Below are 26,663 nucleotides of genomic sequence, written 5' to 3'. Positions count from 1 at the left end.
TGGAAAGCACTTTAAAGATCATTCAGTTCCAACCCCCTGCCATGGGCAGGGACACCTCACACTGGACCAGGTTGCACATTCGCTTTGCTTGTTGAGAGCGTTTAGACTGAATTCCTTCATTTATTCCAATGAGGATACACACTGTAGGCACTAGGGTGATGGCTGTTAAGTGGTCCATGCACCATGCCACGCCTCGCACCAATTTGGAGGGCCAAACCCTTCTGGCTGAAAATAAACCAAACTTGTTCTCTATGCCCAGCCTGTCAGATAGCTGTCCTGAAAGTGCCAATAAGGAGTCAAATGCTCAGCTGCTGTCTACAGAACTAAATTCATTATTAAGGTCTACTACTATCACCTCTGACCATGCACCTGAGTTGCAGCTTAAAAGCCCCTGCCTTTGATTGGAATATAAATCATTAAGCAGCTATCTTGATTTAATTAAGGGAGGGATTTTCATTCATTTTCATATTAATTTTCTCCATGTTCAAGCAGATGACTGCCTAATTTCTTTGATAACAACAAATCATCATAGAATCACAATACATGAACAGATTCCACGACCATGCAGCCCTTCAACAAATGAAGGAAGATATTACAGTCTGGTTTTTGACACAAAACGATTATGGTGCCTAGCACATAAGTAGCAGAGCTTTAGGCAAGTTGGCACATGACATGCTTTGGCCATGTTTATACGCACTGCCTGTAAAAAGACACTTAATTTGTGACTTTATGTATACTATACAAGAACTTGCATTTCAGAATCTAAACAGTTCTTGAAAATTTACAAAGCCAAAACCAAACAAAGCCCTTTCTGTTACAAGTCAGATAGTTTGATTGTTTCGAAGTTAGAGATTGTCTTTGGTTTTAACAGAATTAATACTGACTTGCTTTTCAGAGCACACATTTATAATAAGAGGCTGATTTTGAAATAGGAAAACTGCTCTTCCACACGTATAAACCAGTTATATAAATCCTCACTGAAGGCACTATGGTTTAAAATTCTCGGTACAGTTGCAGTAAAATTTGAAGTCACCTCTGGAGTAAAGTCTGTCTTTAAGGATCCCAAATGAGATCTGCAGCAAATGACAAGGTGGGCAGAGTGTCAAGGAGTTGCTCTGTTAAATTTTAAAGTATATACAACCTGATGCAAAAATCTCAGGCCAATGTTTTCTATACATAAAATGCTCCCCATGTTACAATCCTCTGATGAAAACGGTTGTCAGTTGAATTTTCTGTCACTAGAAAGATTACTGAGCAGTCCTAAAGAACATTTTTGTGATCTTGTGACAACAGTGAGCAAACTAGTATAGGACAAACTGATCTGCGCCAAAAAGCCTCTAGGTTTTCATATTGTATCAGTCTACTGTGATTATGTACAGAAGTTGAAGTGATTCTTGTTGCCTTATTAATTTGCTTAGATACAGAACTTCAAATACATCATACTGAGTTGACACTGCATATTGATTTCTGCATGTCTTATGTAGTGTTTCAACATCAAGACATAAGTAGAATAGAAAAATCCTTTCTTAAAAGTGTTACTTCATTATTTTATTACAAAAATGACAGATTTATATGAAGTACTGATAGCTTAATGCAGCAGCTTGAAAAAAAGGATTTTTCCATTTGCCAGCGAATTGGAGCAGTGGTTTTACAGTCACGGGATTTTTTTTCTGTACAGAATTATGCAGAATTAAAAAAAAAAAAAACAAACCACACCACATGTCCACTACTTCTAGAGAAATTGATACTTATGAATGTAGATAAAGATTTTTAAACAAGGAATATAAACTAAATGCTGATGAACACATGAAATCAATCTAAAACTATATCCAGTTCAGATACAGAGCAAGATATAGTCATGGCATCTCTTGAAAAAGACTTTCAAGGCTTAGGTGTAATAGAGAAACTTATTTTGCAAGGCATCTACTGGTTTTTATTATTATTTCAAGGCTTCCACTTTTTTATTAGTCTCTCAAATCTCTTGGAAAAAAGTCCTTCGCCGATTTATTTTTGTTAGGTTTAAAGGGATGTCTTTAATTAGTCACAGTATGAAGAACTAATAAAAAGTAGAATTACAACTGAGATAGCTGTGAAAGATTTCTCTTCAGTGCATGAACAAGGCTGAATAGCTCTACACAATGAGACTAACTGTTGTGTGAAGAATCCCTTATCACTAATGCATTGTTTCCAAGCACACACACACCCCTCCATGTAAATAAGCACCCCCAGATTTTTCTAACAAACATTTCAATTAGGTCATTATCTGACCAGTGACTCTGAATGCGCCATTCTTTGACTACAGACAATTATAACATTGATTTGCAATTACATTTTTAGGAGAAAGTACAGCCAAAGTCTTGAAATACAAAAAGTTCTTAAAAAAACCCAATCAAAGACTGTGGTACAGGAACTGGTGCAGTTACTGTGTCTCAATCTGAAAAAAGTGATGTATACCAGCAGATTATTCATATAGCTTTGCTTTAAAAGGAATGGGGTTTCCAGTCTTTTCCCTTCTAACCCAGGTAAATGTAGTCCAACATTGCCAAAGCCCAGAGTGATGACCGTGCCTGGACGACCCTTGAAATCACAGTTCTGACAAGATCTGCTAGATGTCTCCTTCAACCCTCCTCTTGCGAACTGTAACGAGAGAGAAAAAGGGTTTTACTGTTTTATCATTATACTACTCTTCATATTTCTACAACACGAACAGTTGCCACATAAAGCTGGTACATTAGCAGTGTGTTATCCATCATTTTAAGCTTATGCTTTAGCAGTGCTTATTGCCTTATTCATGAACAGCTTCAACTACTTGTAAGGAGAGACCTGTGGAAAACAATCATTTTGTTTGGTAAGCAGACTTAGCCTTCACTCTTTTCATACACTGCAGTTTTCTAACCGAAATCTACATGGCTTCAAAAGAAACAGTACAAGAGTTTCACAGTGCATCTAATATGATTGATACACATCACAAAGAATGTTACGTTCAATAGCCTCAGACATTCTGGTTGTTAATAAAAATATTCAGTTGTCAAAAAAATGCAAGTGACAGATTTATGAATAAAATCACTAAAAGCTCACATGCTGTTTAGACTTCAGAATATGCAAGATTGACAATGACTGGAGTTTTGCTTACCATCTGTAGTGTTCTTGATTGATATTTTACCCCCCCCCCCAAGCTCCATCCAACCTGGCCTTGAACACTGCCAGGAATGGGGCAGCCACAGCTTTTCTGGGCACCCTGTGCCAGTGCCTCAGCACCCTCACAGGGCATCAATTTAAAGCATTACCTCCATTTGAATCCAACTTAGTGACAGCAGTTATGCACACCTGCTTCCATCAAGTCACAAGAACAGATGGAGGAGTTTCCAACCTTAGACTTCTCTAATCATGCAGTTCAAAGCAACAGATACATAAGCTCAGACAAAGAAAAGGGAAGTACTACACAGCGTAAGCAAAGGAGGAAGATGATGCAGACTATTTTCTAAAAGAAACAGACAAAGACAGAAATGAGATACTTTGAACATCCCAGTTTTCAGTGCTCAGTACCCAACAGGGCATTCAGCGTAACTGTCTCTGTAGCTTCAGGGCTGGAGAGATGAAAGGGTATTTGCAGAAACTTTTACTCGCATACTCCAGACTAAGAAAGCAAAGAAAAAAGGCAAGAGATCAATAGAAACATAGATTTCCAACTGTCAAACACCAAAATAAGAACTAGTGAAGAAAGAAACCTTAAAAGAAAGTAGAACATTATGACAAAAATATGAGTAACTGATTTATAACCTATTTTGAGAAAGAGTTATACAGTGCCCAAGTGTCTTTCTTCTCTCTCTATGCATTACTCATTACTCCTTCTCCATCTCCTTGAGAGCTGTTCTCCCCCACTTTTTTACTCAGAGTGGAAGCAGATCATTAAATTCCAGTTCCCTCTGTCATTCTCTCTAATGTGTCCCTGAACTACTAGTCCCACTAAACTGGCCCATTTTAGTGGCCCATTTTGATGCTCAGATGTGTAATCCTTATCAAAAAGGATCTAAAGCCAACAGGTTTAATTAAATGGAGTTTTAAAATGCAGTTCTGTTTAAATAGATGGACTACATTATCTTGTTGTAATTGAGAGCTTCAAGTATTTGACATTATTATACAAACAATTTCCATTCATGTGCTATTTTACTAACCAATTTTCTGCTGGTCCATTTAGCTAGGATTCTAACAGACGAGCTGCAACAAAATTTACTGCAGCAAATAAAGATGCCACTGCTGCAAGCTACCTTTCAGAGAGGCAGGGAAGGTACCTGTGCATGAAGAAGTCTCTGAACATGACAGTATGTTCAGTTTCCTTTCTCAAGCAATCCCAAATGAGGCTGGGTGTGCTGGCATTAAAGAGGTCATCCTGCACTATTAATTTCAAGTACTGCTTTTGAAAAAATGATGCCTCTTACCTCAATAGAACTGATCAAAACTATTATTTTCTCTCTCTTTGCCACAACTCATATTGAATTTGAATGTTCTTGTTCTAGACTATGCTAAAAATCCTCAACTCATTCACCTGAACACACCTTCAGCAAAGTAGAAGAATATCGAACAGCAACAGAAGAGTAGGAATAAAGCACAGGAGAAATTTGAAAGTGATCTACTTGCATTTTGCTATCCTGGTTATGTCAACAGAAAAGCAGAAAAACCCAGACATCTGTATCACACACACATTCATTTAGTAGCCACTCTCTGCTGACAGGACTTACCCAAATCGTTATTTTTTGTGATAGCTGCAGCTGCCCTGGCTCGAGGTCCCTGTTGTGTGAAATGGTATCCAAATTTGAGGATCTTCGTGTTTTCTTCAAGCATCTTGGCAATTTCTACTTCTGCAATTGTGCCCAGCTGCTGCCTCTGTTAAAATAAAAGATACGAAAGGCAACAGAGCTTATGTATATTCAGCCTAAAAGAGATCAGAATACTTTCATCATAACAGTCAATAAACACCAAGATTCATTTTGATTAATCTAAAAGGCAGGTCACAAAATACATCTGTGCGCTTTAAAGCGGAAGCAAGCACAGAAGTGACCAGGACTTAACCTCAACAAGATGCTTCTGAGAATCTCACAGACAATAATTCATGGGGTTAAGGTATTTAAAAGCAATATATTTTGGCAAGTTTATCACAAATTGCCTTCAATAAATAGTCAACGAGGATAGACTGGTTTTGACTATGATATTACCACCACCTCACTTACCTGATTATCAATTTTGATCTCTGTCAATGTTTCATTGTCTTTCAGCGCATCGACCAGTGCCAAAATTCCAACTCCAGTGATGAAGTTTGATTCTACGTTTAAACTTCTTAATTTTCTGTTTACTCTCAGCATATCTGCAAGAGCCTTTGAGTGCAAGAAAGCATCATTAAGCTCTCAAATTCTGCTATAGTACATCATAGCACACAGTGATGACCTTTTCCATTAACTAGCTCAACAGAAGCAACAAGTCACAGACACATGGTGCAACTCTGCAAGTTCTCACTTACTGAGACTAAAGCGAGTCTTCAACCAGGCATTATCCACATTCTTTTAAATAGTATTTAGTCAAGAAAGGCCCTTTCTCTTGGTACAAATAAAAAAGCTACACAGAGTATAGTCTGAAATTAGCATACTGGATCAAGTCCATTTTGTCAGCCTTCACAGTATACGAGTAATGCAAGTGGCTAAGTAAAGGCCAAAGAAAGGGTATTAGTCAAGTGAAAGGAGAATTAGATATGGTTAATTTGGAAACAGGAGATCTGACTTTCAAAATGCTTGTGTCTAAAGATTTGGTAGGAAGAGGTAAACCGCAGAGCTACGAGCACAGCACCAGGATGCAGCTAAAAGCACTGTTATGGAAATAGCATATACCTGATTTTATTTATGAGAAAATCATAAAAGAAGAGTAAGTAACTGCTAAGATTTACTTTCATAAAAACCATAACCTTGAATTTTCTTTTAGTATCAAGTCACAATGCAAAATACCCCAGCAAAACCACACCTGAGAAAAAGAAGCTTGTATAAGCTATTACAAATGTTTCAGTTCTACTGAAAAGGACCTTTAATTGACCCAAACCAAAGCTCTCTAATGCTCATTCAATGAAGTTTTTCAAAATAGTTTTCTTTCTAATATGAAATTAAAACAAATGCAGAGGATTGTCCTGGAAAAATTAGTGATGTTTTCTTACCTCTTTTCTTTAAATATGCTTTTTATTCAAAATAGGAAAAACAGAACCAGATGTTCCAAAATAGATAGCAAATTGTGTCAAAATAGATACCTTCACTAATGTCATGCTTTAGTGCCAAAGCTTTAAGCCAATCTTTGGTAGGAGGGGTATCAAAAGAAACAGGTGTTTTACAACTTACTTCAATTAAAAATCTAGCTAGTGAAAAAAAATTGAGCTTTTACAGTTTCAAATGAACTTCTTTTAAAGTTAGTTTTGAATATACTAGTTGACTCCTGGAACAAACATTAGGAACTAAACAGGAGAAAAAGAAAAATATGAAGTTAGCAAAATGAAAATCAGGGAGGAATTGTAAAGAATGAACTCTCATACATCTGATGCAGGGCTGCATGTTAGTCAACTAGCAATCACCAGCTTTGATACAACAAAGATTTGTTAAAGAGAACATACTTTTCAGTGTAACAGAATTTAATAATTTTAATCTCTAAATATTTAAACAGGATTCAACTCAATCCCTCACCATTGTCTTTCCATCCTAACTTCCCTTGCAACCCACTTAAGCACATTATCAAGAGTACTTACAACAGCAACAGGATCATTGCTTCGGGTGGCCGCAAGGCTGAAATGCTTCACATGCGTGTTGGTTTCCAAGGCTTTTGCAAATTCTTTCAGTGTTGGAATTGGTATGTTCTTGAATTAAAAATAGCATTTCACTCTCTTGAGATACACAAGTTTATCCCCTCCCCCCAAGTTCTTCCATTATCTTATTCTCTTTACAGCAAAATGTACTATATTAACTATCAGTGTTCTGCAGTAGTCTCAAGGTAAAGGCTACACATGTAGCAAAGCTATATTTAAGATATAACAGCTATTAAAGTCACCAATTCTATAAGGCAAAGTCATCTTTACTACACTGATGCCATTACCATAATGTAAATGTTAAAGTATTTAGCTGACTTGGAACTGTTACTGAGCAAAATTTACATGAAAGAACATTCTGCTATCAAATTAATCTCTCACAAATACAAAAGCATTTAGAGCTTTAGAGTGGTGAAGCCATTAGCATTTCATTCTCTATGTTATTTTAAGTATAATTCCAGAATTTGACAATATATAGCTTGATAGCTTTTACAGTGTAGTAGTAACCAAACTTAAAAGGAATAATTTTAGCTAATTAGGGTAGCAAATTTCTCAGTTTATTATAGCGGAGATTTTGTTCTGTTGCCTTTTTAAGGATTTATTTTGGCTATCATGTCTATTGTAAAATATCTTAAGACATGTTATTTTCTTCCATTAATAAGGCCAACAAATATGCCAGGCTGCTAGTGAGGCTGCAGCTAGCAGCCTGTCACTGCTGGCTGCACTCTAAGTCAGGAGTGCTATGATTCTGTTTTCTTTCACACAAATATGCAAAAGTTTCAGCCATGTTTAAAACCATAATTGTTACACTTGTAAGCAGAAGCTGCCCTCATTACCAACAGCTCTTTTGTACAAGAATCAGAAGGGTGTCAGGTACAAGTATCACTTTGCCTGCAACAGTAGTAACCGAGAACACATTGCTCCTTCAAAGGATAAAGGATTCAAAGAAGTTAACTCCATAATGGCGAATTGCTGGAACCATTGCCAACTTGGCAGCAACAGAAATCTGGGCAGTAAGAAAATCTAAGACTTTAAATACACATTTGGCAAAAGAAACCAAGATGGCTTATCGGTTTAGCTCTGGGTTTCTGAGATTACACACACACCACAACATTCAACAGAAAGGTTGCTTTACTTAGAAGAAACCTGACATACTCTCTTATGAGTGTAAGCTACAAAACTCTCATGCAGAGTATTGCAGTTTAAAGTGTCTTCTACTGAGCAAAAGCAGCATATTTACTTCAGACTTCAGGTAATTACCTTAATGTTATTTAGGTTAACTTCAACAAGACGAGAATCATTATCTTTAATCCTTTTCAGTGTCTCCTCTACATTTGTGGGATTTGGTGGCTCATCAAAAACAGGCAACATTTTTTCACCTTTTACTATATCTGAAAAGTAAGGCATTTAATTGTAATCAAACAGGTCACATCCTTCACTGTGAATAAATGATACTCATAGTAAATATTTTCTGTCTTTAAAGATCACCAGTCTTTGTATCTCTCCCCACCCAAAACACGTACCATCCTGTCCTGACCGTATATTCATAAAGTTCAACTCTTTTCCAAAGGCCCTCACAGCCTTCCTGCTTTCCTTCCACAACAGAAAGCAGATGGGAGTTGAATTACAAACACAAATACAAACCCAACACACACGAATGCATGTTTATGCCTACCTTTATCCCTCGAAAGTGACTGAAAATCAGACTAGACTGTAGTGTACATATACTTTAATTTCACTCTTGCCAGAACTCAATTAGCAATATTACAGACACGCACATTTCCAACTCAGGACTGCACAGTCTAAAGAATACTAGTGCAACAGAAAATAGTTAATGCTATAGTAACTGTCTGTAGTACAAAGCACTCATTTATCTAGCACTTGTGTACACACTTACCTGAGAAGCTGTCTTTGTCAACCCCATTACGGCTTCCGACTACATCACAGAGCTCATAGTTTGTTATCAAGTGAGACATTCCCAGTATAGCTGTAAAAGGATAAAAAGAAAAAGCAAATAAAACAATTTCTGACTAATTCAGCTCAGGTTCCTTTAATACCAACTGGTGTTTGTAAAACACCCTGTTATCAGTAGAATAAGCCGTTCAATCTCTTAATCATTTAAAGAAAAGTAGAAATAAAATAATTAATTGCAGACTTTTAAGCTGTCTTTCACATCTTAGATTTGACCTCACCAGGGTCAAGCATCAAAGTTAAATGCGCAGCTCAGTCACAAAATTACTGACTTAAGCTTTAGGAATACATGTACATGTATTCCTAAAGCAGCACGTTCTTACATGTGAAAAAAAAGAAAGTAGTACCATACACAAGAAACCCCAGCCAGTCTGAGGAATGAACTTAAAGGGGTTGAGTCTGAAAATCAGGCATCCCTTGCAGGCCAGAATAATTTATCTTCCTATGAATTATCACAAAACAACAAAGTTGATACACTACAAGCAAACTGGCATATAACATGATCTAGTTTCTGTCACAAATACAACTTCCTCTAATCACATTTCAAATAACAAATACACAAACACATTTACTATAGATCATTCATGTCTAAATACACACCAGCCCATTCATATCTCAAGAACAACTAACCTGCAAGGTCACCTAATTCTGTGTCTGTGGCACTGGTCAAGGCTTCCTCCAGTTCTGGATCAAGAGTGAATTTTTCTTCTGCATAAGACTGTACAGGCTTCTGCTTGGGGATGAATATTTTCCCTAGAGTTAAGAAAATGAAAAGTCTGATGTTATTTCATATTCTATAGTTACTTATCTTTATTCTTTTCTGTACTTAAGGAAGATATATTACATAAATCCTAAGAGCACTGAGGAAAACATAAAGGAATGAGGTTTCTTCTTTGAAAGTCAGATATGGGGAAAAAACATAAACAGGACATAATCATTTGTTGCTTCCCTAAGGATTAGAAAGTATATACAAGCCTCCTTCATGCATTTCAAACAGCCCGGAAAAAGTGCCTATAAGGAAAGTTAGTATCACTAGAGGATGAGGACCAGCATCCTCTCAAGGGAGAAAGGGACCCAGGCAGAACTGTAATCTGAATGTGTCAGAGACAGCATATCAAATGCCATGATCTGAAACCATGAACCTGAGAAGTTGTGAATGTTGCATCCCTGCCAGTGTTCAAGATCAGGTTGGACAGAGCCTTGGGTGACATGGTTTAGTGTGAGGTGTCCCTGCCCATGGCAGGGGGGTTGGAACTGAATGATCTTAAGGTCCTTTCCAACCCTAACTATTCTATGATTCCCTGCAGTTTTATTCACTGCCTGCACAATATTTCTGATTTCAGAGGTTAACTCAATTTTTAAGTAGAAAAGGGAGATGCCTGAGCTGCTTGAGAAAACCACAGTAGTGAACAGCACAAACCAGGGTAACAGATTACTCTGCCAATGGGACTGTTTTCTAAAATGATAGTTAGAAAGGTCATAGAAGATTCAATGGCCTTTCAGAACTAAGTCTGCCACTGGTTAAGAACCCAGGATAGGTAAGGGGTGCCTAGGTTCAGGACAAATTAACATGATACTATATTGTATAAGAGAACAAAAGTGATGCATGATGCATTTGATACAAGTATTTCACAACTAGAAAACTGACTCTCATCTCCACTGTTACTCACAGTTTTTCAAGCTTTCCAAGTTGCCTGAGCTATCAGCAGACAGAGCTTGGGAAAGGGGCTCCAACTGCCATTATTTATTTCCTGGGGTAGGAAGTGGTGCTGATAATCTTCCTATGAAGTCTCAGTGCTAAACCAGGAACACCCTCTGTCATAATCATAGCTAAAAAACATTTCCACACACAAATCACTCTAGCTCATCCCAATTACATGGTGAAAACCCACCATGCACCAGAATCAGCTGGCCAGAAGCCCAAGATTTTTTTTAACTTGAACTGCATACAAGCATATCTTGTTACATGTTTGGACTAAGACTAAGTTTAGCATTTTTAAATACCTCCCCATGACAAGAAGCTTTATAGGGATATTGCAGTTTCATTTCTGGGAAATTTCAACAAAGCAGGATTTGATTTTACCACTTGTGGAAAGCAATGCCTGAAGTCAGGTCCCGAGTCCAGCAGCAGACACAAAACCCGTAAAAGCATAACAAAACTCATCCACCTTTTCTCTCTCTCTCTCCAAATTCCTATCCTAGATTACAATAGTTTGTAGTTCATTTTCTTTTTATAGGAACTTAATGCATGACCACTAGCACAGATTACAAAGAAGCATATCAGGTTTTTCCCTGACAGCACAGTCAGATGACAAAGATCTGTTGCTAGCAACACAGTATTTTTGTTCCTGGGTTGCTATCTCTTTGGAAGGTTGTATAAATGGTCATTATCCACAGTCAGAAGCAGAATATAAATCTCCTTACATAACTGTATTGACTACAAACAGCAGCTGAAAGCAGCTGACATGCATTACCACCCACACCTCTGGTTTGATGGACAGTGCAAAAGTAACTATGGTTGTGGTGAATCAGGAAGAAGAAATGATTTATGAAGGAAAGAGTCACAAATTGCAGGCTTCAGTAACAAATGCTGACGATTATTCTGATACAATTGACACAGTACATTTCTACCTCCACTGTATCACCGCCACCTGCTGGGGAAGCAATAACTTTTAACTTTAATTTTCAGAAGAGAGATGAGTGCTCGATGAGGTTTTCATTAAGCCATGAAACACTCTGAAGAGCATACACACGATCTAAAGCCTCGCATTAGCTACGCTTGTGTTGTTTCCCCTCAGTAATACAGGCAAGTAAAAAAGTGAGGACTTCAGAGTAAGAGGAGAGAGAAGTGTGATATGAGCACCTGAGCCTTCTTCCATGTCATCCTTTATCAGCAGGCTGCAAGTGGGAGAGGGAAACCGATCTCAGTTAAAAGCAACTTCGTTAAACTTTATTTCAACCTATATGAGCCTTTTGTCTGGTTCATCACAGTACTCACAACAAAGAACTGCTTTTCCTGGTGTTACTTTACATAATTCTTCAATACATAGGTTAGGAACTTCTGGTTCTAAACATTTCCTTCAAAAGACAAAACTTATCCATACATGCCTGACTCATAAGATAGCCTAAAGAGGCACAAGCATACCCAGTTTTCATTAAAGCAAAAATGTTAAGAGCCACTCCCCTCCAGAAACCTTCATTGCAGCCAACTGCAGTCACATGAACTGGGTAAGGAGCAGTTTTTGTTACAGAACAGGTCACACCCTTGTGTATATAATGTCTCACATTGGCTTCATCTCATCCTTGCCCAGAGTTCAGAGGTTTACCATGCACATACGAAAGCAAGACCTTCCTCACTCCCCACTTCTAGTAACATACCTCAGAAAAAGATAAGACCCTTGTGTCTCTGGGGCCAATGATCTAACTCCAGGCCTGCTGCCAAGACAGTTTAGCAATTCCCTTCCCTAATGTAAGATTTAAAAAACCCCAGAGACTATACATCTGTACAACCCATAAACTGAATAGCTTTCCTGGCCCTTGAATGGAACATTTCCAAATAGCAGGGATTTGATCACATAAAGGAACAAGACATCCTCCTTTTCAGCCAACAAGGATACTGCAAAGGTTAAGCAATACAACATAAAGAGGTAAATTTCAGAGTTGTTTGCATATTTTTGGTAGTAACTATATATTCGGGTCTTCTATGCTTTTACCTAAGGAGTTAAATGATACGCATCCCAGGATTAATTCACAGGCTTTCTTTGCTGCTGAATGAACTTCCAAGTTCCACAAAATCATATTGCTCAAAAGGCAGAAATGTTGGATGATGTCTGTTGAAGTGCCAAAGGGATTTCATACACAGACTCACAGTACCTAAGGTGGGACACAAAATCCTGCAGGAGTCACGTCTGCTCAGTAAGGCCATACACCGCATATGCTGGTGCTATTCTCATATACCCCACGATCCTACCCCAAGCTATTAGACAGCAAGTGACCTCAACCTGCAGATCAGAAGAACATCCAAAATCCACTTTGCAGTAGTCTGTTTGCAGAAAAGGCATCAAATGTCTCCTGAGGACAACTGAATACAAGCTTGTCTCATCAGTGACTTCATGAAGAGTGAGCAACATCTGATATACTCCTTACATCTTATGTTCCTTAAAGTTTCATCAATACAGAAACTGATGTAACCTGCAATTCATCAATCACCAGCTTTTACCATGTGCCAGACTTAGGTTCATCAATTCACTTCCAAGCACAATTTAATAGTATTATTTTTTAATCCACTTACAAGTGACTTCCTCAGTGTCTTATTGTAGGAACTGCTCTGTTACTCATTATCTGATCACAGAGCACATAGCAGTGAGTTAGAAAACTGTTTTATATTAAGGCCACAATATCATACGCTATTTTGTTCTAGTGGTCTTGTATGGAGAACATCAATTTTCTCCAAAACTCTTGTATGATATTAGCTTCCTTTTAAACATGTAACACGCTTCCTTTAAAGACCAATGATAGAAAGGCAAACAGAACACAGCATCACAAATCCTACTGCAACAGAAGCAAATGGTGATCTAGAGCAGTAACTGAGAAGGGCAGCAACAAAAGAGCTCTAGCCAGGTGACTACAGTTTCAGCCTAACAATAGCCTGGGTGACAGAGCAGGGAAAAAACCCAAAACAAAACACCAAAATGAAAGCATTAAAAAGGAAGTTATATGAAATGCAAATCTACACAAACATACTCCAGCAGGAATGTAGAGGGAGAATTAGAAGAGAAAGCAACAATTAGGAGAGTGCAAAGGCTAGAAACGCAAAGCATTCTTGCACTATGCAACACAAAGTACATTACTGATGTTAGATATGTTTTTATCTTGGGTGCAATAATCCTCATCTTCTGCTGTTCCAAGAGAAGTGACAAGCATTCGTCAGACATAGTCAGAAGTGTGGAACACACTTGAGGGCAACAGCCTCCAGCACTGAAGCCTCATTTCACTGTTTAGATGACAGATCCTTCTCCTTGCACTATGCCTTGTAAAATCTTTATGACATACTTACGTACACAGATCGAGACAAAGCTGGTTTTGTTGAAATTATTACCACATTGCTCTCATGAATCTCTGGAACAATGCTTTACTGTATGTTTCAACACTTAATTAGAACAGAATGTGACTTAAGTCATTAAATCGTGCTTAAAAACAAACTGATTTTAAGACTGCTTTTAGGAACAAAATCAGGCAGCAGAAAAATGCAATAGAACATAATTTAAGAATTGTTCAACTTTACATTTCTTTATCATTGCTCATCTCACATCAGGACACTTTATATTATTTCATATCTACATTTCATAGCACACAGAAAAAGAGTTCTAAAGACTTGGAGAAATCACATCATCTACTAGTGAAAGATGATGCAACATTGTTTTAATAAAGCATTACCTCAAAATGAGGTACTTGGGACAACTGGAAGAGAACATTTTCCTTTACACTGTAGTAGGGGAACAAGACTACCAGAATCATTAGCAATCCAGGATGCTTAAAACTGACCCAGGAAAAGCTTCTTTGATAAACCTGCAGGCCAAATTGCCACATGGAACATTTTACTAGAATCAGAAAAGGAAAGAACAGATTTTCCCCTTCTTGCTCCATAAAATAATTAGACCAGGTTAGAGCAATGAGACCATTTAGACACATACAAATATTTTAGCAGAGCCTGACCTACAACAATGGCACTAAAAAACCAGCTGCAACTCCAGTCCATCTCTTTCTCCCCAAAACTTATAAATCTGAATGTTACAATTGTCAGGTTTCTTCCACATTTTTAGTTTTAATGAAAGCAAGAATTTCATTTTTCATATAATTTCTCCCTTCTTCTGTGGTACTAAAACTTTATAGTAGAAAATGTTATTAAATAGTGAGGGTTTTGTTTTGTTTTTTTTTTTTAAGATACGGGAAGTTTTGCTAACTGAACTGGTATGACATATTGCAACATACAGGCAGACTGCTATTTACTATATTACATAAAGGAAATGACATCTGATCTTTCTTAACCAAGATCTGCATTACAGCTGGACCCTTCTGTTTTTCTACATGATTCACACAGGTTTTTTTTACCCAAACAAATAGTTTTTCATGGGCATGTGTACATAAGCAGACTTTAAAGAACCACCTATCTGAATGAAGCACTAGCATTCAGGAGAATACAAAGTACTAACTAGAGTAAATACTCCATGCCCACTGTCACAGCCTGAAGGAGCATTTAATTCACTATATTCAATATACTGCATTATCCCAAACTCAGTTACTCTTACAGATCCAGGCAGCAAACTCCCATTCTCCTACAAGCAAAGGAGTGTCAAAAGTTACCTTCCAATGAAAGTGGTGTAAACTACACAAATAAGGCAAAATACAGTGTATTAAGGAAGTAGTACATCCCATACAGTGCAGCATATTCAAGTCACAAGCTTTCTATTACTTCGAGGAAAAGAAAACGAGAGACCAACATTGTCAAGTAACAGCTATCTGGTACAGGCAAGAGAAAAATACAAATATCCCAAACAAAACTTGCATGGGATATTCACCACCATCACAATCATGTATACAAACTCAGAAGATGAATGCTCAAGTCTAAAATAAACAGTGATTCACAGCAGACAATTAAGTAAAGGGTTTCAAATCCTTAAGAGAAAAGCCTGCTCACCTCGAGCAGTTGGAATGCAACTTACCAAACAACTTACTGAGGTCTTACTGCAGATGTGCCCTGCTGCTCGGGAAGGTTCAGATAAGCTAGGATTCACAAGCAGTACACAAACACTGTGAAGTGAGAGCTAAAAGCCTTCTCATATGCCTATGTGCTCCATACTAGGAGTTTCTGTCCCTGCCAATAGCACCTTAGTAAGGCACAACAGATTTGGGAACTCTCGCTTTTGGCAGAAGAAAATAAATAAAATATTCTTATATATTTAATATTCACATTCTTTAATTTGCTCCAGAAAAGGAAAACACTTTCCATCCAAGTCAGCAAGACTACTAGATCCAAAACAAAGATTTAAAATCCCATGCTATAATAATGGGTCTCTCATTGGGTCAATGTTTCCACGGTTTTTAGACCACAAACCACTGTCAGATTTCAAAGCTGCTTGCAATGTTAACTATGTAATTAGTTAACTACGCAATCTTATTAGACCTCTCAGTAAAGATACTAGAAGAAGAACATGACTGCATACACCACTTGCATGGCCTTGTCAGGCTACAATGTCTTTGAACATTATCATCTACAACATCATCATTATACTGCTATTTTTTAAATTCAACATGTTGCAAATGTTACTGTCTGTATGCAGCTCCACGGGGCATAAACCACAGGCATAACAACAGCATTTGTTATTAATATCACAAATCAGGGGTAGGTCTTACTTGGAGGACACCATCCCATCAGAACTTTATCATCTGATAAAATCTTTGAGTCTTGTCTCCTTCCTGTGCTAGACACAAACAGCACAGCAGCACCAGCGTCACAACTGCCTGAACAGGAAGCATCCCGCCTCTGCACAGTAGCACTCGCTCGGAAACGCCACCAGTTAAAAAGCATGAGAGCTGCCAGTGCTTCAGTAAACTTTGGTTCACAGCAGTTCTGGCTAGTCCACTTCAGAGATTTCATAACCACCTACACCAACCGGAAAGGGCGGCGTTACCTTTCTTTTCTCTTGTAAAAGGCACATAGTCTTCCCTGTCTTTGTGCTCAAGAGCCTGCTTCTCTAAGTATGCCAGGAGCCGTTCCCTGTCGAAGGGACCTGAAGCCTTTTTAGCAGTCTGGTCTTTCTGTCGGAAGCCTGCAGGCAGCAACGCATTCTGCAAAACAAAGTGGAGCATATAAAGTACAGCTTAGAAAGTCTGAGTGAACACCTGCTTAGTTTCATTTCCCTCTTCCTTCTCCCTCTCCCCAAGGTTCAGACTCGACACATCATCCTTTTTAGTCAACTTCCTTTTTTTCTAATGGGGCAGGAGGAGGACACAAGATAATCTGTTCTTTAGATACCAAGAATATATTGAAAAATAGAGCACACTGCACTCTGAAGAGGACTGAAGCAATACTTTAAGTACAATAGCTCCCAGCACTAGACTTACTAGGTAATTTGGATTTATTTTCCAGAATAAATACTGTTTAAATGAGCAGTAGTAAATAAAACTCTGCTATTTACAGCTTAGACATTCAGCAAGAGACTGCTCCCTCCACTTCTTATATCCATGTGTTTCTGAGTCTTCAAAACAACTGCCTGTACTGTTGTATGACATTTAACACAGGGTACTCCTACTTTTCAGATGATTCAAGGTAGAGTGGCTCATTTTGCCATCATCAAAGTATTTCAGCTAAAAAAAAAAAAAAAAGCCCCAAACAAACAAAATAAAAACAATAACAAAAACCTGTAACCAACAACAAAAAATGGAGGCTATTAGTATGGAAAGAATGGGATATTTTGAAATTCAGATTGTCATAAAGGATAGCTAATCACTTTTGCCAGTTCTCCTCTGTTAAAATGGCTAGAAAGCCAAAGCCAATTAAAGTATCACGAGTATTTTGCAGTGCAACAAAATAGGTGATTATAATATGCTTAAATGACACCCAAACATCCAGATTAAGTTTAATCTCGGTACTATTAAAGCAAAAACAGACAATCACGAAGTGAAAACACAAGTCTTGGAATCTGACATTAGCAGCAGTATCAGTAGAGGACATAGCCCTTTATAACAGAGAGCTAAAATGTTCCTTATTCAATACCCCATGCTGACATAATAATTCAGGAGCTGAGCAATTATTTGCTTCCTCTTTGCGAAGTCAGCACAAGGACAGGAATAGATCGAGATTATCAGATACAGTACCAGGAATCTCTAGAGGAGGTTAGCATCCTCCCTCTCCCATCAAACTCCAACAGTGGAAGCAACAAAATAAAAGATGCAGAAGGGCTGTTTACCAGACAACACTGGAAGCGAAAAAGTTAAACAGGCCTTTCTCAATAAACTTTCTTTCCAAGAACAAAGTCAAAGCAATTTTTATTATAAATACATCCCAGAAAGCTCCTTCTTACAGTTCCTTCTTCAATTTTGCTCTAATGCAGTTGCATTCACTTTGCAAACAGGAAATAAGCAGTTGAAACATTATATACACAAATATATCTGTAAATAAGATCATCAGCAGACTAGGAAATAACTGTCCAAAAGTACAAGTAAAAAAAGTCTCAACTTATTTCAGACTACTTTCTAAATGAATGAAAAAATAAAACTTCTCTTGGCTAACACCTACCTCAGGGTCAAGATCATCCAAAACAGTTTCCAGTTGTTTCAGTTCTTCTTCCGAAAGTTTGCCAAGAATTTCATCCTCATCAAGATCTTTGTACTTGTCCAAGTCCTTTCGAAATGGGAGTGTCATGACTCAAGCAGCAGCAAGTTGCTCAAACACTTTAAAACCAAGTCTTATTCTTCACCAGATCTATAAAAGAAGAAAAGTTTTTAAAAGAAGCAACAATAATTAAGGTAAATATCCTAAGTACAAAGCACCTTCAAACTTCAAATACATCTTGGAAAGGAAAGCTTTTTCATTCAGTATTCATATCTACCTGTTACTCTACAACAGACAAAGAGCACTTGGACGCTGTCTACACCTTGCCACTTCACTGACAAGAATCCTGTCCTACCATGCCCTTTTCCATCAGTAGCTAAGCTAATATATATTTTCAGACAAATGCCAGACCCAGTTTTCCCAATGAAAACACCACAGAGCTGGGCAGGCTGCAGGGCAGGATGGAGTAAATGGCAACTATACCTAGTATTTATAAGCCCAGCTTAATGCTGCTGTTCTTTACAGATATTGCAGTCAAAACAAGAGCTAAGATGCTTTACATTTATTGTTGCTGCTGCTGCTGTTTAAGAGCAGTAAAGGAGAACTTCACTACAAACAAGCTAATTGTTTATTACTGACTCATATCCCCATGTATTACCTACAGAGGGAACAAAGGAAGTTTGCCTCCAAGTTAATTATAGCACTGCCATTGAAATAACATTGTTTTGTCCAAGGAAAATTAAAACACCTTGATGAAAGACTTAGGGAATACAGCTCCAAAGTAGCAGCACTCCAGGCAGTCCTACAAACACATACACCCCATTAAAAAAAAATTAAAATACAGAACAGACTGCTTAACTGCTCACTAAATAGTATACTTGGAGGAAAAACTGGGGTCCTTCAAAAGATGTCCAGCCTAAATGGTACTTCTTACAGACAGGGAGAGCACAGGGAACCTTATTCTAACAGTCACAATTTTTGACCATTTGGCTTGCAAAAAACAAAGAGCTGATCACAAGAGGGCTGAATCTGACAAGTCAGTTTCTCTCAATTTTCTGTAAGTTCTGGGATTCTCCTTTTGTTCTGCCAAATTCTTGCTTCAAGTTGAGCACATGCACAAAAAAAGGTAACTTGAATGTCTCTTTGTAAGTGAGCAAGAGTGTCCACAATGTACACGGGGAGCACAAGCTAGATCCATACATTCAGGCTTATTAGCTTCCCAAAGCCCCTGTAGAAACATTCAACACAGATCAGACATGCAGCAAACAACTTGTTCTCCAATGGCCCACATTCCAGTTTAGAAGCTTGCACCATGTATACCAACTGCATTGGTTCAAACTTGCACTTACACTGTATGTCAAAACCGGATCAATTTAAAGTTATTGCCTCTCACATAAAAGAAGGGCCATTTATACATACTATACTATGGAATCCTGCTTACAGGATACCTTCACCTCAGTTGTTCACATCAAGAAAGGTCTCTGTGGCAGTCACAGTTACACTCAATGATATTTTAGTTCAGAGATACTGAACAGACATGAGCACATAAAGGCCCATCCACATCATTCAGTCAAGTTTACCTGTATAGTAAATATGGTTTTAACAATTTCTTTTGCAAAACCAGTGAATTTTCAGCTCCTACCAACATCTACAGCGGAATAAGGAACAGCTTTACATCTATTTCCAGGATGTCTGCTTTTAAAAGGTATTACTGATATTAACACTGCAGCTTACTTGTAAACCACGGTTGACATTGATAGGACTTAATTCCAAAACTGAACTACCAACTTTGGTAAAGTTCCCTCAAACATAATAAAAACCATGAGGAATCCTCAATTTCGTGGTGTATTATGTCAAATAGAAATGTCTGGCCTCCTCTGAACTACAACCAATAATACTCAAAGAGCTTGGACCTTTAGCAAGAGGCCACAGAGCTGAGAACATCCAAGTTTAATGGCTGCAGAAAACACAGAGGGTAGCACACCTATGTTTTTCAAACCCAAGTTCCAGAGGTAATTAAATGAGTGCCTCTATGGGCTGGCATGCCGCCTCCTACAGCTTTCATAGTCTCATGGTTATTTGTTTCTCCAGGTACGTAACAGCTGAAGGACAATTAGCTGATAGCTGCAGCAGATGCCACACAATCTGCATGCACACTTCTCATTCCGAGCGCCTTAATGTTTTGCCCTTCCTTACAGTTCAAGCCATTACACACTATCATAAGAGAAAAACATTTCCTGCAGCCAATTACACAGCATTGTTTGTGACCAGGCTGCACCATCTGAATCCTACATCAAGACACTGCTATTTACCACATTTCTGCATGTCCATTTGCATTCAAATATTAAAAGGTGCAGTTTTAACAGGTAATTATAAGGAACAGAAGAGTTAGCATATTGCAGAATAATGCTCCCCTTACTCTGAAGGAGAGCAGGACTGCATTACCATGCATTACATTTATGTAGGCTGTATTTACTCTCTATGAATTGCTGTAAAAAGCTGTTGCCAAAAATTAATCACCTTTTATTTACTGCATCAGTATGCTTCACACTGGAAAACTACTCATCCTTTATAATACATCAATTAACGTTCAGGTCATAGCCCTTAGTCTCACTTGTGTCTATAATGTAAGCAAAGTAGCCATTTCAAATCCTGAGACACAGTGCTCAGACACACACAAAAAAGTGAAAAATAGAGCAGCAGAGAAAAAAAACCAACAACCTATTTCCGTAGTAACTGAGTCTTCACTTCAGCAAGAGGAAGAGAATCACATGCAGACTGGCAAATTTAAAGAGTTTTGGCCATATTTTCTAATACCTATCAATCAAAAATATTTTTTAAAACATGAAAGCATACTTAATGTGAGACACTTGAAGACATTATGCTGGTGGCAGGGAATAGCATGGCTGTACTACAGAGATTCCCTGGTAACAATTTTCAGAAACATTCCCTGCAACAGAAACAACAGCGCCCGTAACACTCCAGAAAGCATGCTAAAAATCAGGTTTTAAAACATGGTTTCAGGAATTCTCACTGCCTGAAAAGGGCATAAAGACCAGCTGAAGCCCTAATCTAATCAAACAAGCCCCTTCACCTCTCATTAAACACATTTGGTACTGTTTGCTTTCCAACACTCACTATAGCACTGCAGCAGAGATACAGGCATAACAAAGTACAAGTTTTTAGAAGCAGCAGTTTTCCACGCTGTTAATGTTTGTGGCCCATCCCATTGCAAAACTGTAGGCAAAACCAAAACCATCAATTTCAGATTTGCAAATACACTTTTTTTATGAGCAGAGCTAGTTTTCCTCCGAATATCTTTCTTAGCTTTACCATGAAAACATTTCATATGTTAGAAGTCCAAAGGGATAGTGTTCTTTTTTTCAGATATATAAACTCCAAGGTAAAGTTCTCTACTCTAGCAACTTCATAGTTGCATAAGAAACATGTAGGGAAGTTGAAACAAAGCCATCACTTCCAATCAATCAAATTTCAATGCTCTGTTTGCTAGGCAGAAGTGGAAAAATCAGAAATGAAGATATTCTGCTGGACATCAGAGAGACATGAATCTTGTGATTATTCCTTCACCTGAGGAATCCATGAACTGAAGAAATCAGAAGACAGCAGTAACTTTAGGGCATTTCTTAATTACCTGAATTATCCCCTTGAAAGACTGTCAAGCAGTTTTCACATACCTCTTCTCTAGAAGTTAAAGTATTTGTTTTTCCTGTGTGAAAGGGCATTTTTAAAACCCAAGACTGTAAAAACAGCTAGATTCCAACTTTCTTTCAAAACTTCATCACCATGCACAGATTTCTATTATATTTAAGAGCACAAGTTTTGGGGACCCTTTAGCAGGAGTAACCCTTTAGAAATCTTACCCACAGGAAACTAGAGTCTTTTTAAAGTCCACCACAAATGGTTTCTATGACTTGGATTTTAAAATAGCAGCGACACGATGAAAAACAAACCGAGCTGGTTCAGGTCAGCATGTTTGCAGAGGTCACTTCAATCAAATTTGTTACTTCAGAGCCTCCTTCCATCCAACCTCTGGGTGAACCTGACCCAGAGAAGGGGGATCCACAGGCCTGCAGCATTTCTGCACCAGCCTGGGCCCAGACCATCCCAACTACTTGGAGGAGGCTAATCTGAGCATTGCCTCAGGGAACCCCTACGATAGCAACATTTTACTTTCCAGTGTGTGAGATTACACAGAGCTGTATATGAAGGAGCTGTCTTTATTTACCAAAGCTAGGAGAAAAATGAGGAAATAAAATATTACCGCAATCCCAGCAGGTTCCTTGGCATGTTTCTGTAATGCCTTACGGTAACTCTGCTCAGGCTGCTTTTCTTGGCAGAAAGCTCTCAAAAACCCAGCTGAGCCCTCTGAATCTCCAGCCTGGGGCAGGGCACAGCAACCAGATTCTCCTGTCCAGGGATCCCACAGGCATCCCCTAGCCCACAGCCTTGCAGAGCCAGCAGGTGGCAGCTCATCTTTGCCTACACTTTTCGTCAGGATAGTGTTTTCTGAGCAGCAAGGAACAGCTATTCTGGGCTATTTTCCTACAAAAGCAAGCCCGAGGCTTCTTTCTGTTCAAAGAAACAATTCATTAAGTTTTATACATGACAAACTGAGCTTCCCCAGCTTCACATGTGTCCACAGGGTGACCTAGGGAGTGGAGGGGGACAGACAGCTACTGCAGAGTGAACACAAGGACCATGAAGATTGTTCCATGATGAAGGAAACTGGAAAACAGCTGTACTTCCAGTTCCTGGCAGCTCCTCCCCTGCGTAAGTGTGCACCGGGAACCAGACAAAGCCCATTCTTTCACATGTCCTGTACACAGCTACAGAGAACCAGGACACAGCTATCTTGCAGCAAGGGTGCTCTGTGTGATGGCTAAGCTGCCAAGTTGGCATTGTCCCATAAAAACTTATTCCGCATGCCTGTTCCTGAAAAACAGTTATCACACTGCAGAGCTGCATGGACATTTCCATCCAGCCCAGGCAATAGCAGAAGAGACAGAGCACGCTTGGCAAGCTGCATGGGGCACAGAAGCAGCAGCCTTGGCAGTGCAGGAGGCAGCATTCCAGCACACCCATCTCCACAACACTTCCAGGCATGCTCATCAACCTAGCTGCAGGGCAGGTATTATGATCCCAAATACACACGAGGCTGGGGTAAGCTAAAAATCCCAGGTACCGCAGGTACTGCCTGCCCTAAGCAGCTCCTCTAACAGAAATCCCCATTCCAGTGGCCCATTCCCTCTCCCAACAGGCAGGCCAGCACCACTGCATCCAGAGTTACTGACTGGCCAGGATAGGGTATGTTTTGGCACTGTTTTTTTTTTTTTTCGGACAATATACCTGGATTTTCCTCAGTAAAAATGTACTGCCCATAGACACTGATACACCGTATGTCCTCCCAGAGAAACTACCTACAGGCCTTTCAGCCAAAAGCACCAGGTACATGCTATCTGAACACATACGGAAGCATTCAGGTATCTGTATCCATTACAAAGAAGTGGTGAAACTTACAAGCCTAGAACAGGCCAGCAGAAGAAATTCACTTTATTCCCATTACCTTACTTAGAGAAAACTGAGCAGTGGCCAATTTCAGATTGCCTCCTTGAAAGCCAGGCTATTTCAAGCTGTGCACACCTGACACAGGAGCAAACACCAGTCTTGAGGATGCATTCAATATAACAGATTTAACACACTCAAAACCTTTCCAGAACATCACAGCTTGTGCCTACCTGCGAAGAAACGTGGGTAGCTTTCAGGGGCTTATACCGAGAGCTTATGTGCAAAGCTCCCAGGAAGTTCAGGGAGCTGGGAGTGCAGAGGCGATCGGGAGCCCCGTGGGGAGCACCCTTTAGCCAGGCCCCTTGGTCTGCGTCGGGGTGCTGCAGAGTAGTAACAACCCCCCCAGGCACGGGTGCACCGGAAAAGCATTCCTCCGTGGTTCAGTGCCGCGAACTGCGTGCTTTATAAGTTGTACAGAACACATAGAGCAAGTTGAGAGAATTACGCTAACTAGATCCACAGGCAGAGTTTGCAAACACAGCTCTCAGGTCCCACAGCAAAGCCGGACGCTGGCTAAAACCTCAACGACAGCCCTACGTGAGCACTCACCGGCTGACACGGCTCAGCCCCTTCCCTGCCCCAAGCCCCCGCAACCCCTTCCGCGGCCAGCGCAGCAAGCCACCGGTGCCCAGCGCCAAACCCCCGCCCTGCCCTCCCAGCTCCGCGCTAACAAAGCCCCGAGCTTCCCACTCCACAAAACCAGCAGAGGTCCGGGCACCAAGGTGAGCCGCCGGGGCGGGCGGGCGGCGGCCCAGCCCCTCCTTCCTCGTCCCGCCACAGCTCTCCCGCCGCGCTGTGGCAGCGGGCACAGGGCTGCGCCAGCCTCCGACCACCCGCCCGTACCCTCCCCGGCACCCCCACGGGGCCCGCCCGGCACAGTCCGTCCGGTCACGGACACCCTCCAGTCCCAGCCCGCGGCCGCTCCCCACTCACCCGGGCGGCGGCAGCGACCAACTCCGTCCACCGCGAGCCACAGCCTTGCGCCTGCGCGCCTGGAGCATGCCGGGAGCTGTAGTCCGGCCGCGGGGCGGGGCGCAGGGCTCTGCGCCTGCGCTCACGGAGTGGCTCCGCGCCTGCGCAAGGTGGGGCGGGCGGGGCGGGTCGTGAGATCGCATAGCACAGGGAGGTGTTGGGGTTCAGGGGGTTTGGGCGCTGCTGTGGAGAGGGTGGGTACGGCCCTGGGTAGTGCCCCGTTACCACTGGTGCCCTTCGTGGTGCGGCTACTTAAGGGCTGCCGGTCTCCAGTACCCCGAAGCCGCGCCTGTTTGGGGAGCTTACACACATCAGTAGTGTTTCTCGGCGGTCACCGTGGGTGCTGGATAGGGCAGGGAGGCTGCGGGACCCAGGACGTGAATCCTGTGCGGGAATGGGGTTTGCACATAGGCCGAGGTGTGCGTGTGACAGCTTCCCTCCCGCAGGCACGGCCTGTGCCTGCAGCCAGGTCCTGCCCTCCCTGCCAAAACAGGGGAGTCGTGGAGCTCCCTTGTGCTTTCAGAGCTCCCCACATCCACGCAGGTCTCTTTCGTTTGGCCTCTCCAGGCTCCTCATCTTCACCTCTGCCTACATGTAGTTTCTTCTCCATTCAAAACATGCAGCTTCCTCCTCCGGGCTGTCGGGCAGGGCACTGGGGAGATGAGTCCCCTGTGGTTGTGCTCAATGTCGAGTCCTTTCCTGATGCAACAAGAGGAGCAATTACAGGGATGCAGCAGTTTCTTCTGGGAAGCTCTGGGACAGAGCACCTTTGGTGCTCCCATTGGCAGGACACTGGTGGAGCTCAAATGCCAACGTACCCTGTTAAGGGCTGGCCAGTGCTTAATGAACAGGAATGTTGGGCATTTCAGCTACCAGACATGAAGTGCTAGTAAACATCAGCTACGTTGTTTTATAAGCTATAATATGAAAGCAATCTGGGCAGATTGTCCTGAAAACAGTGAAAGATCTGACTCTATTCTTTGTGTGTGTGAAAGCTGGAGCTGCTCAGACAGCAGTTTCCAGAGGCTGTTTTTTTTTTTCACCATGGATTTACATTCTTCTTATCTTGATGTCAGAAAGAGTTAAACTTTAACATCTCAAAATAAAAATTAAATGAAGGCACTTGTCTGGCCTGTGCCATTTTAGTGGCAAAACATAAAGCAGTGGAACTCAGGGGTTTATAGTAGAAACAGTTGAGTAACCTTCCTTGTAGACACTGCCATTCCTGCCTTCAGGACAAGACATTTGTAGCATACAAATAATAACCAATAATCACTAGTCCAGCTATAGCAGTTCTGCATTTTCCAGGTACCAAGGGCCCTACAACACCGCTGCTACTTAGAGAAAAAAGATCCCAAGGCTTGCACAGTAGGTAATAGTGAGGTGCTGACTTGTCCAGAGTCACTGGAAACTCTTGACAGGTTTGGGAAAAGAAACTTGTGGGTGAAATGTTGGCCCCGCTGGCGCCAGCATGAGTTCTGCCATCTGTTTCAGTAGTGCCAAGATGTCATTTCCATGAGATACATAGAGTGTAACTCATCATACATAATCCATCTTATTTAATATGGAGTTTATTTAAAATACTTTAAATTCTAGCAACTTATGACTGGTACATTAATCAAAGATATTTTACGAAGTCCTGGCTGTGCTGAAGTCATTAGTGAGGCTCTGATTAACTTCAACAGAGACAGAAATTAATCTGATAAATCATATTAAATCAAAATTGTGCACAGTTAATATGGAACAATCCAATGTGCTGGACTGATCCACTTCAAAGACAGAAAAGTCCCAGTGCATTCAAAGGAGGAGGCCAGAGCAGTCAGCGGATGACAGAGCTGGGCTTCAGACCGCTGTGAGATTCTCAGTTGTTCAGCACTGGAGGCAAGAGACCCACAAAGCCACACTGAGCCTTTCTGGCACCGAGCCCATGGGCAAATGAAGAGACACTTTTATAACCACAAGAGCACT

At 40.4% G+C, this 26,663-nt stretch overlaps 1 protein-coding gene across 5 annotated transcripts; it reads right to left on the bottom strand.

Annotated features, from left to right (window-relative positions):
* Positions 1–884: 884 nt before the first annotated feature.
* On the bottom strand, positions 885–24,802 carry LOC133209060 (tropomodulin-3-like). 5 transcript variants are annotated; one of them, XR_009724578.1, is made up of 11 exons: positions 24,657–24,802; positions 18,102–18,287; positions 16,495–16,651; positions 9,434–9,556; positions 8,730–8,819; positions 8,093–8,223; positions 6,776–6,883; positions 5,229–5,372; positions 4,740–4,884; positions 3,516–3,637; positions 885–2,637 (listed from the first exon to the last, which is right to left on the bottom strand). XR_009724578.1 is itself a non-coding variant. In XM_061347405.1 (10 exons), the coding sequence occupies exons 2-10, from the start codon at positions 18,225–18,227 to the stop codon at positions 2,606–2,608; spliced, it is 1,056 nt and encodes a 351-aa protein (XP_061203389.1). In that variant the 5' UTR covers positions 18,228–18,287; positions 18,621–18,644; the 3' UTR covers positions 885–2,605. The 5 variants fall into 5 exon arrangements, 2 of the variants coding, with proteins under 2 accessions (XP_061203389.1, XP_061203388.1); XR_009724579.1 differs by lacking the exon at positions 24,657–24,802 and adding an exon at positions 23,676–23,772; XR_009724577.1 differs by lacking the exon at positions 24,657–24,802 and adding an exon at positions 18,621–18,644.
* Positions 24,803–26,663: the final 1,861 nt, after the last annotated feature.

The sequence above is a fragment of the Neopsephotus bourkii genome, unplaced genomic scaffold (genome assembly GCF_033783945.1).
Source record: "Neopsephotus bourkii isolate Nb327-2 ecotype Australia unplaced genomic scaffold, CSIRO-AGI_Nbou_v1 NB_318, whole genome shotgun sequence".
NCBI lineage: Eukaryota > Metazoa > Chordata > Aves > Psittaciformes > Psittacidae > Neopsephotus > Neopsephotus bourkii.
This window is presented reverse-complemented; position numbering and strand designations above follow the sequence as displayed.